The sequence below is a fragment of the Asterias amurensis genome, chromosome 19, assembly GCF_032118995.1.
Source record: "Asterias amurensis chromosome 19, ASM3211899v1".
Classification (NCBI taxonomy): domain Eukaryota; kingdom Metazoa; phylum Echinodermata; class Asteroidea; order Forcipulatida; family Asteriidae; genus Asterias; species Asterias amurensis.
In genome coordinates, this window is record NC_092666.1 from 3,567,873 (window position 1) to 3,585,111 (window position 17,239).

The 17,239-nt window shown below is 40.2% G+C and overlaps 1 protein-coding gene across 1 annotated transcript in view; it reads left to right on the forward strand.

Moving 5' to 3' along the window:
• LOC139951299 (amyloid-beta precursor-like protein) overlaps nucleotides 1-14,228 on the forward strand; it is a 50,940-nt gene extending 36,712 nt beyond the window's left edge. The window contains exons 6-12 of the mRNA XM_071950123.1: nucleotides 3,662-3,757; nucleotides 4,405-4,563; nucleotides 5,583-5,811; nucleotides 7,083-7,417; nucleotides 7,811-7,976; nucleotides 8,781-9,001; nucleotides 9,932-14,228. Of these exons, the coding sequence (XP_071806224.1) occupies nucleotides 3,662-3,757; nucleotides 4,405-4,563; nucleotides 5,583-5,811; nucleotides 7,083-7,417; nucleotides 7,811-7,976; nucleotides 8,781-9,001; nucleotides 9,932-10,183 (1,458 nt within the window). The 3' untranslated portion in view covers nucleotides 10,184-14,228. The remainder of the gene's footprint in view (nucleotides 1-3,661; nucleotides 3,758-4,404; nucleotides 4,564-5,582; nucleotides 5,812-7,082; nucleotides 7,418-7,810; nucleotides 7,977-8,780; nucleotides 9,002-9,931) is intronic.
• Nucleotides 14,229-17,239: the final 3,011 nt, after the last annotated feature.

Genomic DNA, 17,239 nt, shown 5'->3' on the forward strand with positions numbered 1-17,239 from the left:
CCAGGTTGCACGTACTTAAATCTCCGTCGACCAGGTTGCACGTACTTAAATCTCCGTCGACACTAGCTTTTAAACCCTGCCAGCAGTGGCGGTCAGAAGGTGTGAACCACTGCCAGCTGCATTGAGCATTGTCCTGGTTCCAATTGACAGTTAACCGCGGCAGTCTCTGTCGATTGAAAAGCAAGATCTCATATGAGGTTGTGGATGCTACCATTTCAATTAAAGGCAGTGAACACTATTGGTAATAATTACTCAACATAATTATTAGTATAAAAACTTACTTGGTAACAATCAATGGTGAGCTGTTGATAGTATAAACATTGTGAGAAACGGCTCCCTCTGAAGTGACGTAGTTTTTGAGAAAGAAGTAATTAGATTTTGAGGTCCCGAAATCAAGCATCTGAAAGCACACAACTTCGTGCTACAAGGGTGTTTTTAATCGATGTCATGCAAAATGTGTGATCGGTTTTCACTTTTTTCTCGTGACTCAGATGGCCGATCGATCTCAAACTTCCACAGATTTGTCAGTTTAAGTTTATATGGTGCATAACATAAAAATCTTATCACTGCCAGCAAGTGTTTTGTTAGCAAAAAACAATTCTTTAATGTTCCTTTAAAGACACTGGACACTATTGGTAATTGTCAAAGACCAGTCTGCTCATAAAATAACAAACCTCCAAAAAATTTAGCTAAATTACATTATTTGAGAGGGAGCCATTTCTCACAATGTTTTATACTATCAGCAGCTCTCCACTGCTTGTTACCAAGTAAGTTTTATGCTAACAATTATTTTGAGTAATTACCAATAATGTCCAGTGCCTTTTAATGTCCATAGGTAGGTAGTCTTGAGAAATAAAGTCTGTAGTGGTGAGCAGCTGTGGTGAGTTTGTTTTCTACGCCGCGGTCGTCACGAAGGCTGGCGAATCACCTGCTACCAGTTTTATGTTTGTTGTAATTATACATTGTAAACATCACACATGCTACCATCGAGTAGCACATACGATACAAGGTCAACAAACTGTCTAAGGGAACTTGCAGCATTGATCGTGTAATAGACACAAGTTCAGTGTTAGGTTTAAGGTGCAGTCACTGACACATGGACCCTTGTAGGTGTTCATGGGCAAAGAGAGAACTGCCTTGCTCTTTACCAAAGAAGAACCGCCTTGACCTTTACCAACGAAGAACTGCCTTGTTAATTAAGAAAGAACTGCCCTCTGCCAAGGAAGAACTGCCTTGTCCTTTACCCAAGGAAGAAATGCCTTGCCCTTTACCAAAGAAGAACGACCTTGCCCATTGAAAGAACTGTTTTTCCAGGGGCTGTTGCCACCTACTCCTGGGGCTGAAACAGGGTTACTCATTACCAAGGAAAAACTGCCCTGCCCTTTACTAAGGAAGAACTGCCTTGCCCTTCACAAAGGAAGAACTGCCTTGATCGTCACAAAGGAAGAACTGCTTTGCCCTTTACCAAGGAAGAACTGCCCTTTACCAAGGAAAAACTGCCCTTTACCAAGGAAGACCTGCCTTGCCCTTTACAAAGGAAGAACTGCTTTGCCCATTACCAAGGAAGAACTGCTTTGCCCATTACCAAGGAAGAACTGCATTGCCCTTTATCAATGAAGAACTTTCTTGCCCTTTACCAAAGCCTTTACCAAGAAAGAACTGCTTTTCCCTAGATACCAAGAAAGAACTCAACTGCCTTGCCCTTTACCAAGGACGAACTGTCTTGCCAATTACCAAGAAACAACTTCCTTGCCCTTTACTGAGGAAAAACCGCCCTGCCCTTAACCAAGGAAGAACCTTAAAAGCAGAAAGTACAAGGCTTGTTATAAATTGCTTTGACACACATGGGCATGGTACCAGCGAACTAATTGCTTCCTAAAGAGCTTCGCCAAAGCATCTTTATCAGTCGATAGATTAGTGCAAGTACACCTCTTCGTTTAAATGAAACCAACACCAGAGAATGACGCATTCTCACCCTGAGTTGAATTCCTGTAGTTGTCGGACCTAAGACTTTTTATAGCCCTAGGACTAAAAAAGCGGCGGATTAAAAGACCTCCGTTTCAGCTCTCCAATCACAAACACCAAACTTCCTCTCTGTTTTTTTTTGTTCCTTTCTTTTTTTAAACTAAAGCTCACCTTGTGGTTTTAATCACATTTTATCCTCGAGGGAGTCGTGAGTCATCATCACGAGTCGCTAAGAATCTATATTTGTTGCAAAGAGTTCCTTGGAACCTTAAGATGTGTAGTCTGAATTATTGCTTCATTGCCAAGGATCAGAAATATCAGTTTTATTTGAAAAATTGTGGGTTTTTTCAAGTGTGACTTGAACCAGTGGCCGGTTAAACATGTCAGCACTCTACCAACTGAGCTACATGCAACCTCGTTCCCAGGGGTGATCGATCTCACCGCGCCATTTTTTCCCAGCATGCCTTGCTCGATCATAACCCCTGGAATTGGCAAATTTAAATCTATATGCTAGCACATTTAAATGAGCCATAAATGAGCGTACATTCATTATTCAATCTTTTCTATGCGCGCACGCAGGTCTTTCGTCTTAAAGAATGTTATTGTTTTTGTTTAAAAAAAAACAGGTTTGTGTCATGAAAATCGCGGGCGTGATCAACAGAAAATATCTTAAAACTTTGCGCGCACGCACTTGCCATCTAATGCATAACCAATTTCCTGAGCCAATCAGAGTTGTTTCCCAGTACATGCCTCCCAGGAGTTAGTGACGAGAGGTATTGATACGGCGTGCTGCCCATGGTAGTGAGGCCGAGCTAAATGTATCTGCAATCCCAGCCATATCTCGTTGGCCCCCCTGCCCCCTTTCGATGTAGGTTCTGTTTGCAGGGTCTTCTGCATTCCAGTCAACATTGAGTGGAAGGACAGGGGAGAGAATGTTTGTCAGGGGGAATTGTGGACATGGAATGGCTTTATGTAACATTCGGAATGGGTGGCCCAAGCATTTTGGCCGGGATTGTAACCCTACATGTTGGCAGTCTCCCTATTTGTCAATATTTTTGTTCAGGGTTTTTACCTTGCACCCCTGAATAAAGATAATGACAAAAGACTTGGTTTAGGGCTGAACATCTAAATAGGGAGGCCATTAATCATTACTAATGTGTAATTGAGACTTCACCTACATATCGGATGAGCTAAATTATTCACCTTGCAGATAGCCTGTCTTGAGCGGAATCGATGCGTCAAAAACAAACAGATTATTCCTGCGACAATTTGCTCAGGGCCATCAAGCGCATAAGCGTTGTAGTTTGTGTGTATAGTCCATGTATAGACACGAACATGCACCAAGTATGGAGATCATCTTGTTTCATTAATACAGTCATGACAGTACAAATCAAAGCAGAAAAATTGCAATCAAACTACATTGTATAGTCTCAGTGGATTAAAGACAGTGGACACTATTGGTAATTGTCAAAAACTAGTGTTCGCACTTGGTGTATTCCAACAATGAGTAAAATAACACACCTGTGGAAATTTTGGCTCAAATTTGGTTCTTGTGATTGCCAGGGAGCTGAGATGGTTTAAGGAATTAATTGAATGTCCCAGTGACAAGGGGTACTAATGTTCTAGGCTGTATAAAGCGCTATAAACAAAGCAATTACTATTATTATACTAACAATGTAAAATTTCTTCTAAACAGGTGATGCAGCAATGGGAAGAGGCCCAATCTCAGTATGAAGCGCTCAGAAAGTCTGATCCTAAGGGTGCAGAAGCAATGAAGAAAGGCATGATGGAGGTAAGACATGTCGGAGGCTGACAACCTCACTCCTCCCCCCCCCCAAAAAAAAAAAAAAATAATAGATAACTAAATAAAATAAAATCAAAACATATAAAAGTTTAACAAATAATATGTTTGTTATTTCAAAACAACAACGAAAAACATAAAGATAAGACCTTTTAGAATGTCACAGATTGCCTCGCTGCCATAAGCTTTCGGGCTTGCAATCATTCACACCCTTGCAAGCTTTCACGCTTTGCTCTCACAGTTCAGGTTATCAGTTCCCTGTTTGCAGTGCCATTTTTCCCCTGAGAGTGCCTTGCTTGAGCATGACCCCCTGGAGATGTGACAATCCAAATATATTGAATATTTTTGGTAGTCTTGTGGTTGATCCATTGTGTGTTAGAGAGAAGGCAGGCTATCAACCAAGGCATCAAGTCATAGAGCAACGGGTCCCCTTACACTGTGTACTCTGAATCAAACCCATCAACTCAAAGTCAGAAAAACAGTTCATACCAAAAATTAACGAGAGGTTTTGTTTTACAATGACCATTTTATGTTTGTTCACACTGTTTGACAAAGCGAAGGCTGATTTAGACATTTCATACTAAAAAAATTCCTGAGAGGTTTTTGTTTTATAATGACCATTTTATGTTTGTCCTTAGCGTTTTGATAACACGATGGCTGATTTGGAGATTACTGCCCAGAGTGAACTTGACCAGCTGCGTGCCACTCATCAACAACGCGTCGGATCAGCACTCCGAGAACAAAGGACACGAGCCGAACGACTCTTCACCGAGGCGCTTAGAGATGAGCCCCCTAAGGTACTGAAAATATAAGTCTGTCATGTCTTGAACGGGCGTTTATGAGCACCGTACTTAAGTTCATACTTCAAATGCTTGAGTCACAGCTGGAAGGGGAGTTTGTACCGATTATTGCATTCACCCAAATTTGCTTTGCATTCTGTCCCCATGAGATTCTGTGTCCCCCCCCCCCCCCACGATGGCGAACTATGTACAAACTGCTTCTGATAGCCCCTCTTTTGAATCATCCTCTTCAGTCGAGCCCAGGCTAATTTTTCTGGGAGGTAGATTTCCCTTGGGCACTGCCACACAGGGTCGTTAATCCGGATGTTCAAATCCTACTCTAATACCTCATTCTTTGTTCAACCCAAAATAAAAATTTGGTCTCAACGCTTTTTTTTTTTTTTTTTTTTTTTTGACAAAGACTAAAAGAAAAAAAACACACCTCTTTCAAAAGTTCCTAAAGTCAGTTAGTAGAGCACGTTAATCCAGCGGTTCAAAATTATCTATAAGAACCTTTTTGCCCGTCCTAAGACGCCTACATTGGCTCCCCATTGCAAAGAGGATCACCTTCAAAATCTGCCTCCTTGTATTCAAAGTTTTGCATGGACGAGCCCCACAGTATCTTTGTGAACTCATCTCCATTAAGCACAGCAGCCGTGCTCTACGGTCTGCTGGATCTCACTTGCTGGTAGAGCCAGGGTCTAGAACAATTTGTTACGGAGACCGTGCTTTTTTCTAAAGCTGCTCCTGCCCTATGGAATACATGTAAGCTCCCTGTCTCACTTCGCAAAACAACATCACTCAACAACTTCAAGAGGGAACTAAAAACACACGTATTTACTTAGACTTTCATTGGGTATAAGTTAAATTATGTGTATTCTTGATTTTCTATTGTATAATGTTTTCATTTTGTGTAGGCGCCTTGATCGGTTGTCTGGAGAAGTGCGCGTTATAAATCCATATTATTCTTGTTATTATTATTCTTTGATCAACCCGAGATAAAAATTTTGTCTTGACGCTTTTTCTTTTTTACACAGACCAAAAAAATACTGCACCTCTTTCAAAAGTTCCTTAAGTCAACTCAGAGAGACAGACAGCACCACATGAATATCTACAAGCACCTCATGACCATTGATCCCGCCCGCGCCCAGCAGCAACGACGTCAGACCGTGGAACAACTGCACGATATTGACTCCAGCGTACAGAGCTGCTTCGATATGATCACCAAGATGGGGGACGTTTACAGCGAGATCAAGAGTAGAGTTGGTAAGAAGCTGCAGGATGTGATTTCGTTTTGTTTGTTTCTTTTTTACTAATTAAAGACTCTGGACACTAATGGTAGTTGTCAAAGACCAGTCTTCTCACTTGGTGTATCTCAACATATGCATAAAATAACAAGCCTGTGAAAATTTGAGCTCAATTTGGCGGAAGTTGCGAGATATGAATTATGAGACCTAAAATTACTTCTTTTTTGATACCTAAAATTAATTCTTTTTCCGAAAACTACGTCACTTCAGGACGAGCCAGTTCTCACAATGTTTTATACTATCAACATCTCTCCATTCCTCATTACCAACTGACCAAGTAAGTTTTTATGCTAACAATTATGTTGAGTAATTACCAATAGTGTCCACTGCCTTTAAGATCAAATTCATAAAAACATCAAGATTAAATAAAACCATATAGAACGCCCCATATTCCATATCAGGTGAAGGACTTCCTCGCTCGGAGTCTTATCAGTCTTTCACCGTTATTCATATTATTATAGGTGCATTTGATTAGCTTCCCTGTGTCGACCCCGCGCGGTGCTCACTCGGGTGAGCCCTGGACAAGAGCTAATCGAACGATAACTCACCCTCTCATGGTGACGTCATGCACCTGGGGCCAGCCTCAAAGTGACCCACTCTACAAGCAGAGCTATTTGAACGTACCGGAGGCAGACCGGGGTCGACCCAGGGAAGCTAATCGAACGCACCCATTGTCTCCCTTTGGTCTCCCAATTCTTTTTTTACCCCTTGCTTTTTTTTCTGTGTGCTCTCTGACTCTCTCTATCTCTCTCTATTCAATGTATTTCCACTTCCATGCTTATGTTACACTTAGTTACCTGTTCATGTTTGTTGTCATTTAGCCTATGAGAAAGACTCTGTGAGGGTCGAAATAATAAAAATTTGGGGGGCTAATCATCCTTACTAACAGCTAGAGCTGAATTGCGAAGGTCGCGACTACAACGTGTTCGAGAAGCAGGCATGCAAGGGCGCATTCAGCTGCCAGCCACATCAACCCATTATGACCACGGAACACAGCCAAAATCGAAAGTGTTTGATTTTTTCCTGAGGGAGGAAAACCGGAAACCCTCGTGGCACAGCAGAGAACCAACGCACAACTCAACTCACATATGGCCCTGGCCAGGAATCGAATCGGGTTCACCTTGGTGAGAGGCGAGCGCTTTAAGCACAAGCCAACCGTGAAATGTCAGGCCATTAACTAATGTTTGCATTCATGTTATTACTAATTGTTATTCCTCCATTCCATTTTAGATATCCTTCTTAACTCCAGCCAGTCACCCGAAGACGTCGCCTTCTTGAAGTCCCTGGAAATCGCCCTGAGGATGGAAACCCCAAACGAGAAAGAAGTCGTTGAAGAACCAGAAGAACCTGAAGAATCCGAGATGGAGACCAGTGAAGAGGAAGTAGTGGATGCTCCGACACCAGCACCTCCAAAGAAGCCTGCTGTGGTACCCAAGAAGGCTCCAGGGAAGCCAAGCAAGCTCCCCAAGGCACCCATCGTGGCTAAGATTCTCCCTCCCAAGGGTAAAGCACCCTCCGGACGCAAGGTTCCACAAGTTCCTGATTTCCCAATGATTGTTGCAAAGGTGAGCATTATCGTCCTTCTCTTCTTCTTCCTTTCTAGTGCAGTCGTCATGATTAAAGATAGTCCCACTGCCAGATGCACCGGGGCTAACCCCTTCCCTTTGTGTGCACCAAGTGTGCACTGGGATCTTTTACATGCGTTGATAGTTTTTATAACAACACCTACAGCTTTACGTCCCTTCGGAAGGATGAAGCAATGGTTAAGTGTCTTGCTCAAGGACACAAAGTGTCTTGCTTAAGGACACGAATGTCATGACCGGGACTCAAACCCACACTCTGGTGATCAGAAATACCAGAGTTTGAATTTGATGCTCTTAACCGCTCGCCAATGACACTTCCACAATCCTGTTTATCTTTTTCTGTTGGTAATTTTTTTCTTGGATTGATTTTCTCAGATCACACCAGAAGAACCCGAGGTGGTCGTTGCGGTAAAAGGTGAAGCCCTCCCAATGGTCAAGATAGTGAAGGCCGAGACGCCAGTGGACAAAGCTACCGGGGAGCAACCTGCAGCCTTAGTTGAAGAAGAGATCTCTTCTGCCGCACACATCCCAATCATTGCAGGTAAGCAGCCTCCCCATCTCGATCCACAAGAGCAAACCACATCCCCTCTCTCTATCAGCGCCCATACCTCCATCCCTACCGACCCGACCCGACCCAGTATACGTTTCTGTTTAATCGCCTTGCATACCTTGAATTTTTCAGCAATTGTTTTATAAAAAGTAATAAGAACACTTATAATAATAATAATAATAATAATAATAATAAATATACTAATTTTTGTTATATAATTATTTGGGGGAGGGGCTAATCATTCTTACTCCCAGCTAAGAGCTGAATTGCGAAGGACGCGGCTATACATGTTCGAGAAGCTGGCATGCAAGGGCGCATTCAGCTGCCAGCCACATCAACTCATTATGACCATGGAGCACAGCCAAAGATCGAAAGTGTTTGATTTTTTTTTCCCGAGGGAAAAAACCGGATGGTCTGGAAAACCCTCGTGGCACAGCAGAGAACCAACGCACAACTCAACTCACATATGGCCCCGTCCAGGAATCGAACCAGGGTCACCTTGGTGAGAGGCGAGGGCTTTACGCCCAAGCCAACCTTGCCAACAAGCCAACCATGCGCAGGTAACCATCACAAGTTCTGCTCATGGCGCAAGGAATGAAACATGTATAGTGAAATAAGGGAATTCTAAAGACTTTGGTGCAAAGTGGAAAAGTGTGCAAAGTCTACAGGAACCTGTTTAGTGCAGGGACAAAAGAAAGAACAATAGAAAGCTCCACAATAATGCATTTTTGAGAATATGTGTTCTTAAGACATGAAAGAGAGTTGACTGTATTTGTTGTTATGCATCCTCCACAGTGAAACCACTCGACCACTACCTCGACAACCTCGACAACGAGAACGAGAATGAAGATGATGTCGCTGTTCCAGAGGACACTGAAGAGCCCTCCACCTCACCTAAAGCCCTCAAACCGATCTTAGTCGCCAAGAAACAACCTCAGAAATCACAGAAAGCTGCCGCTAGTAGAGTGGATAAGTCACCAGAGTTCAGACCTCAGGCCAGTAGCAGAATCGATAATGTAAGTAGACAATTCTTCAATTTTGGTTTTTACCCAAACACTGATGTGTTTTAGCACTGTATACTCGGTACTTTCCCGAGTCCTGTGAAAAAAATATCACAGGCATATTACTCGGGTGGGATTCAAACCCACGACCCTTGCAATTCTAGAGCAGTGTCTTACCAACTAGACTACCGAGATTGCCCGGTAGCTAGAGAAGTTCAAATCCTATCCTAGACAAATCTGCTTATGATAAAGATACCCCACAGAGTTTACTGTGTTTCCCTTTAGATTTTCTTTCATTTGTAAACATATTACTTATTATCCATCCGCCGATTGAGTTTGTTTTAGAAACGGTTATTCATAAATACCTTAGACAGTTAACATTCTAATTGGTCGAGAGGGCATCACGTGGGGGTGTTAAAACGGATGATATAACACCAGTAAAAAGTGTTTAAACATGGGCGTGACACGCGAGCTAGCAGCTGTGCTTATAAGACAGTTTATTGACTCCTATTGGTCTAGAGCAACGGCTGGAACACCTGTGCCACATCACCCGAAATACGCACGATGCGCACCTCAATCTCCTTATAAGGAGTTTTCACCAGAGGGCCTTACCATTTCATAGCTGGAGGGATGTTGTGTTGAAAGAAATCATTGAACAATTATAATTTTTGCATTTTATTAACTTTTGGACCAAAAAGTGTTGAATCGGTTTATAAACAAGTGGTTTAAACCCGCCAAGGCCTGGTTCTTGATAATTTACCTCGACTGCGTCTCGGTAAAATTTTCAAGAACCAGGCCTTGGCGGGTTTAAACCACTAGAAGCGGTAGTAGAAAATAAAGCAAGACAGTTCTCTAAAGAACAAAATCTACCTGGCAAGTACATGTATATACACACATGTTGTTACCCCAAACCATTATTCATGTTTTTTTGTCTTTTATCTTTAGTCTGTCACTCAGAAATCCATCAAATATGGGGCGACTCCAGCTCTGGCATTTGGCCTTGCCTGTGGAGTCCTCGCTGTAGCGACCGTTATGGTCGTCGCCGTCGTGCTTGTCCGTAGGAAGACAAGACGGGTACCAGTTAACCACGGATTCACCGAGATCGACCCTAACATGACAGTGGAGCAAAGACACATTGCCGCCATGCAAGCCAACGGTTACGAAAACCCAACATATAAGTACTTTGAAATGCAGTAAGAACTCAGTTGGACATCGGTGGAGAAAAAAAAATCAGCTTTTTAAATTGTAAAATCTTTTTCTTTTTTTTATAAATATATATTCTTATGTTGGACAGGTAAAGTTTATTTGGTAACATTTTTTTTTTAGATTATTGATTTGACTCAAATTGACTCAGAAGAAATTGTTTTAGCAGAGAAAAGTTACAGCTCATGTATAACTCATATCGAACGCAATTTGTGACTCCTTTATTTTACCCACACCAATTTAGTCGAGCACATTTTGAGAACGACGTCGTAACAGTGAAGTCGACACAAGTTTGTAGCGCAGTACATGTTTTGGTGAACTATTTAACCAAATCAAAGTAATTTATCGCTTTGTACATTGGAGCAGCGCTTCTGACTTTTCCGTTTTTGAAAAAGAAAAAAAAAGAAAACCACAAAAAAAAAAAGTTTAAGACCTAGTGAAAAAAAAATTAATTGTGCCGTACTTTTTGTAAATCATTCTTTAATATGAAACATATCAGTATTGTTATTGTGTGTATTTGTGTGTGTGTGCGCCACCGTATTCAACTCTACATATCACCACTCAATGGTAAAACAAAAGCACCGATAGTTGTGACATAAATTATGCATGCAATTAGGTCAAACCTTTAAGCCTATAGACCGTTATCACGCTGTCACCATCTTGGTCATGTTCCCTGTTTTACAATAACAGTAATGAATGCTAACATTCATTGCGAAACATGGCACCAGACTATTATTTCCTCCAGCCTCAGTTTGGTTGCAGTAAGTTGGAATGGAGTAAAACCAAGATGGCTCCACCGGGATATAGGTCTTTAAATAAGTTACTTCTAGTACTTTTTTGTATTTACCGTCCTCTTTGTACAAAATGTGGAAAACAAAAGAATTTCAGCCGATTCAAAGTATATAGAAATTTAACAAATGTAAAGTTGCCGCACGTGACTTGATCGGACCGAATTGACTCCAAGCACTTAGGTTAAAAGGTTAATGGGTGGTTTGAGTTTGGATTAGGACCTGGGCTTAATTTCATAGAGCTGCTTAAGCTCAAAATGTTTTGCTAAGCACATAAAATTATGCTCACCAGAACAAGGTTGCCACTGAAAATACAATGTCACATGGAAAATTTGTGACTGGTATCCTGCTACTTTTTGCTAAGCAAATTTGTTAGTAAAATCATCTGCTTTAGCAGCTCTATGGAATTTGGATAATATTTGGTAATTGACGGCTTGTTTCCTTTGGGAGATTTCCACTTAAGGATGGGATTGGGGAGACATTCTGCCTGAACGAGTCACTTTGAATTTTGTAATGTAAGCTGGTACTCTTAGCGTCAGTGTTGTGATATTATACAGGGTAGCGTTGTTTGTTGTTATTTATACAAGGGCGTCTGATAGCCGGTCACAGAGTACAAAAATGCCAGCCGGACTTTGGAAATGATTTTTGGGGGAATGCGATTGAAAGATCAAGAAGAAAACATGTCCCCTATTTAAAAAAATAAATACACAAAATGTGTCCTGACGTTTGGACCCTAGCAGGGTATGTCTCTTGTTACACTATGAATGGTACAATTTTGCCTGGTTTTATCAGGTACCAGCGAGGCATGCATCAAAATCAACGCATAGTTAATCCATTTTAATCACTGCTGATAAGCATAATCCCAGATCATTGTAGTTAATTGATAGTGTATCTGTGTAGTGTATTGTGAAGTTTGAAGCTGTGTGCGCTGTGTTGATATGATAACATAGAATCTCCAATAATTCCCTTGACTACATGAGGACCATAGTGTTAATAATAATGATTAAACAAAATTACCAAAATAGCGTGGTTGTTTATAAGCTCGGCAGTAACGTGATACTTCTCAGTGTAATTTTGAAATATTTATTCAAATGTTTTCTTAATAAAAAACATAATATTGTATTTGTGTACTTAAAATTAACAGGACTTTGACTATTAGTTCAACCTTCCGATGACTGGCCACTCACATGATTTTGATCGCAGTCCGGACAAATCGTAGAAATGGAAATAAGGCCGTGTCCGAAACGACGACTTTGGCTACAGCTACGTCTAGATCAGCGCGTCTACCAGTGTTGAAGAATAGGCAGACACGCGCGATCTAGCCGTAGCTGTAGCCGAAGTCGCCGTTTCGGACACGGCCTTATTATTTGTTGGTGCATTCAATTAGCTTCCAGAGTCGGCTCTGGTGTACTCATCCGAGTGAGCCCCTGGCATGAGCAAATGGAACGCCACTTTCCCCGAGCATTCAGACCCGAGTGAGCCCCGAGAATGACCTCAAAGCTATTCAAACGCACCGTGGGTCAACCTGGGTTGGCCCGGGAAGCTAACCGAACGCAACCTTTATAATAATAAAGACTTGTACACATATTCACCCTGCTGGGTGTTCAAAAGCACAGTAAAACCAAAAGCATAACTAAAACAGACACCACAAAATAAGTCCTCGAGAGAGAGAGATTTTTCTTTCTTTTTTTAAAAGTTACAACATGATAACAATTTATTTCAGAGTGCGCCGAATTAAATTCCGCTTCATTGCCATCATTTGTGAGTGGTCAGTCCGAAGCGAAACCTGGTGTAGGATTACTTAACTCATGGCAATTAACTTGCAGTATGTCCTGTCAACTCTCAATTTCATGTAAGATGTAGATTATTACAAGTAAAAAAGTGTACGCTATTTTTTCTGGCTCCTAGCTTTTCAGACAGCACAATAATTAGTTTGTAAGAAAGTATAAACACAAATTGTCATTTTAAGTAATATTTTAGCACTTGATCATGTAAATTTTAAAACTTAATTGAAAAATATGGCAATATTTTAAAAGAAAACAGAAGCTAGCATCTCCACACAGATGAGAAATTGATTTGCGGTAAAAATTGTTTTCCGTCAAAGCTTTTTGTGAAATTTATCCACCTGTAGATGAAATGTCCACCTCTTTTTACTTCGGTAATTTTAAATCCCTTTTAATTCTATATTATTTTGACTTTCATGTGTTTTTTTTTTTTAAACTGTCCAAAATAAGGCTGTGAACTTAACAACACTTACCCAAAGAGATTTTTATTTTAATCAAGTAGACATACTTACGTTATTTATAATTAGCTTTTAAAATAACGATGAGGGAATTTGGTATTTTGATGACTTCAGTGCACTTTGATATCTGCTCTTGATTGCAGGGTTGTGGGTTCAAATCCCACCTGGTTTTCCCAAAAACAAATCGTTCATCAGAATGTTATAATATTTTGGGTTTGAATCACTCTGGGGAAGCCTGTTGATAATTTTTTCCTAATAGGACTCAAGAAAGCATGGAATACTATCAATAAAAACACACGTAATTGTTTAGAAATCCAATTTAAAAACTGTTCGACTCGGAACCACATGGAGTATACAAAACTAAAATATGTTATCGTTAACCCTTTGGTACACAGAATAACTTTTTTTAAAGCAAAGAAAGAACATATTCAACCGTGTTGTTCTCAAAATTGCTCATTCTGTAGAACATCACACCAAACGAAAGCCCGACAATCACTCTAAACAACGGAATGAGAGTGGTATATATTGGGGTTGTAGTTCAGAGGTTACGATTGTTTGTAGAAGTCCAATTTGATGTGTTTTTGGTAGTCGCTAGCGACTGCCTTTTGCACCAAAGGGTTAGGGGTATCGTTCATTTTGTTTATGCCAACTCTCTGCAGGTATGTTACAAATCAAAGGAGTCATTCGAAAACTAAACAAGGAACGTCATTCTTGTTGTTTTTGTTTCCAAGTTTTGAAAATTCTCAGCACAGGACAGCAGTTTCTCTTTGTTTTAACTTTCATTTGATATTCTTCATAATGTACAAAATTGTTATTATTGTTTTGTTATTAATTAAAATGTAAATTCCCAATAATGCACTGGATTTGCTGCTATAGCCGTTTGTGTAGAATTGTTGTTTTTCCATCCTATTGTTGGCTTATCTATAGATGTTTTAATCAATTCGTTTTTATTGTACAGATTTTCATACTTGTATCGCAGTAGGATTACAGCTTTGGTTCCATTATACGACTTATTTGTATGTGTTGAATGTTCTTATGTGATCCGTGTTTAATTTTAAGAAGTTTTCTTTTTACCATGTAATGCAAAAGTAGCAATGATTTTATTTTCGATTCACTGTCAATATCACTAAATTTCAGGATGCATACTCGCATAATGAGGTCAATTTTCACATGTTGAGGTCAAAGTTCACATGTTGGGGTCAAATTTCAAATGTAGATGTCAAAAGTTTACAACTAGCCTGCATACAATGTTTTGCTAATACATTTGTATTGATTTCGGTCATGTGGCAAAATATTAACAAACAGCGTCAGTGAAAAAAAATGATATAATTGTAGGGATGATGCAGAACACTAAAATTCCTCTTGTTTAGAATGGACTCAAATATTGTGAAAGAGCTGGAAAAACAGTCAGCAAGCGCCCTCTGTCGTTCATCAGGTTGAAATTTATTTCGGCAGAAAGCACAGTAGTTGGGTTTAGTTTTTCAAAACTTTTGTTTAGGCTTTGTCTCCAGCTTCAGGCTTTGGTTGATGTTGAAAAACAGTAACAAAATGTACACTGATCATACATAAATGATGGCCAGGGCTGGACTAGTCTTTTCTCAAGACTTTTTCTGCGTGAGTCAAGTGTCAAGTTTGCCACATGCGTGCGTGGTCTCCTATTCCAGTCGCTTGGGATAACAACTCTCTAAGCCACGAAGGCCTTTACAAAAGGCTAGAGCTGGAGCCTAAACTGAGGTTTTTGGAAAGGCCCTTGATTGGTATTTTGAGTAGTCCCACTTACCAAAAGCTTTTAAAGAAGTTTTGTAAGGTGGAAGGGATCTGCAAGGCACAATATTTGCAACTACTTGTGTATGTATGTTGTGTAACACAACCTATACTCCTCAATAGAAAAAAAGGTTGTTAAAAATTCTATGACAAAAAGGCAATTGTTGAGAATAACCTGTATAAAATAATTATTATAACTGGGTAGTCTCGTCATTAAAAGCTTCAGTGTCACCCCTAAGCTGTCGATTACTTTCTCTGAGTCTTCATTTGTGTTTGTCTGTTGTTAATTGGGTCCATTGACTCTAGTCCCGCCCAACCCCTGCTGTGTTTGATCTAAAAGTGGTACATTCTGATGGATCCGTACAACCATAGATCAAGACAGTTCCTTACTCCATGGTACAATCGACTCAAGCAGCTGAAACTGTCCTCTTTGGCCCAATTTCATAGCGCTGCTCTGCTTAGCGGCCAATTTTGTGCTTACTTTGCAGTTTCTATTTCATGGCGCTGCTAACCGTAAGCACATGAAAAAGCATGCTAACTTTCCGGTGCCTGAACATCTGACGTCACACTTCGAGGCTATAGACCGGCCGTCCAGACGGCGTGTACTTTCAACTTTGACCTACATTCACTTCACATAGTGGTAGAGCATTGAATTGCCATCCTCCAAAAATGTTTCCGACTTTCTTCAGAAGGAATCTTTTAAATCGATTTAGAAGGAAAAAAATATCTTTTGAAAATGCACAACGATAGTAGTGTGTACAGGAAAAAAGTGCGGATGGGCGATAAGCGCCGAATTCGGCGATAAGCAGAGTTACGGAATTTTACCCTGTGGTCTGGAACGAATTTGGTACACAGAACGTGTCGGGGATCCCCGGGACCATGGAAATGGGTTGTCGCTTGCAGCGCCCTTTCCCGCCACCGCCGATTTAACGCTAGCCAGGCTTCGTCCGGGGATTTTTCAAGTCACCAAACATCTTGTGGAGGTCTCAACTTCTCTTTCCTTTAAAGTGCTGCTTCAGAAAATTTGAAGACTCAATCGTCACAATTCCGGAAACTCAAAAGGAAACTTAAGTATATTGTTACAAACTTTAATATTCACGTATACGATACATGTTTACCAGTAACCATGGTGTTGTAGAGAGGGATGTCGAAGATTGTCACTGATGACAATCGGTTCTAATTTGTCAATGTTGGTTTCAATTTGTATAGTAGCCTGTTTACATTTTTATTTTAAATGGTGATTTTTTTTGTGTACTTTAACTTTTAAGATGTCAGATATTTCCATGGATCCCAATGGAAATTGTTAATAAGCCTTAAATATTGGCTTTACCGGTTGTCCTTGTATTTGTATGTGCCACCGTTTTATCATTTTCTAAAATGTATTTTATCGTATTTCTTTTTCTTTTCTTCTATTGTTGCAGTTGTGTTTTTATTGATTTTAAATTCAAATCAAATATATTTGTGTTGCTCTGGGCAGGGTGCCCTCGATATTGTAAGAGTTGGTTTAAAGAACTGTTTCGGTTCGGTGGCTAACAAATTTGTTCTACCAGGGTCAATTATTTGCAGGTCTACATGTAAATAAATCAAAGTCGCTGTTAATGTTTATTTTTAAGCGAATAATAAGGGTTTACATTTACATCGTCATATTAAATTTCGGTGGTAGTAATCTGTGTCAAACTACTGTCGATGGTACGCGTACGCGACGTGCGCACCAAAATGTGTTTTGCGTACATAAAGGGTTAATTGTGGCTGTCCTTGTGGAGGTCGCGATCATCATAATTCCGCAACTCGAATGAAATTAAGTATGGAAACGTTAATATTCTTTTATTTACCCATGAGGGTGTTGTAGATAGGGATGTCGATGATTTGTCAGTGGTGACAATTGGTTCCAATTTGTCGTTGTCAATTTCTTTAGTAAATTAGTAGCCTGTTGACATTTTTAACGATCAATAGTAATTTAATGGGCATGCTCTGCGCGGTGTGTACTTAAAATTTGTCAGATATTTCCATGAACCCCAATGGAAATGTTAATAAGCCTGCTTAGATATTGGCTTTATTCGGTTGTCCTTGTAAGTTGTATGTTTGTGCCATATTTTTATCATTCTAAAGTTAAGTTTATCTTATTTCTTCGTCTTTTCTCTTGTCGTTGTGTATTTTTGACATGTTTTTATCCGAATAAATTCAAATTGAAATCACAGTGTTGTTCTTGTCAGGATGCCCTCGATATTGTAAGAGTTTTTAAGGAACTGTCATCAG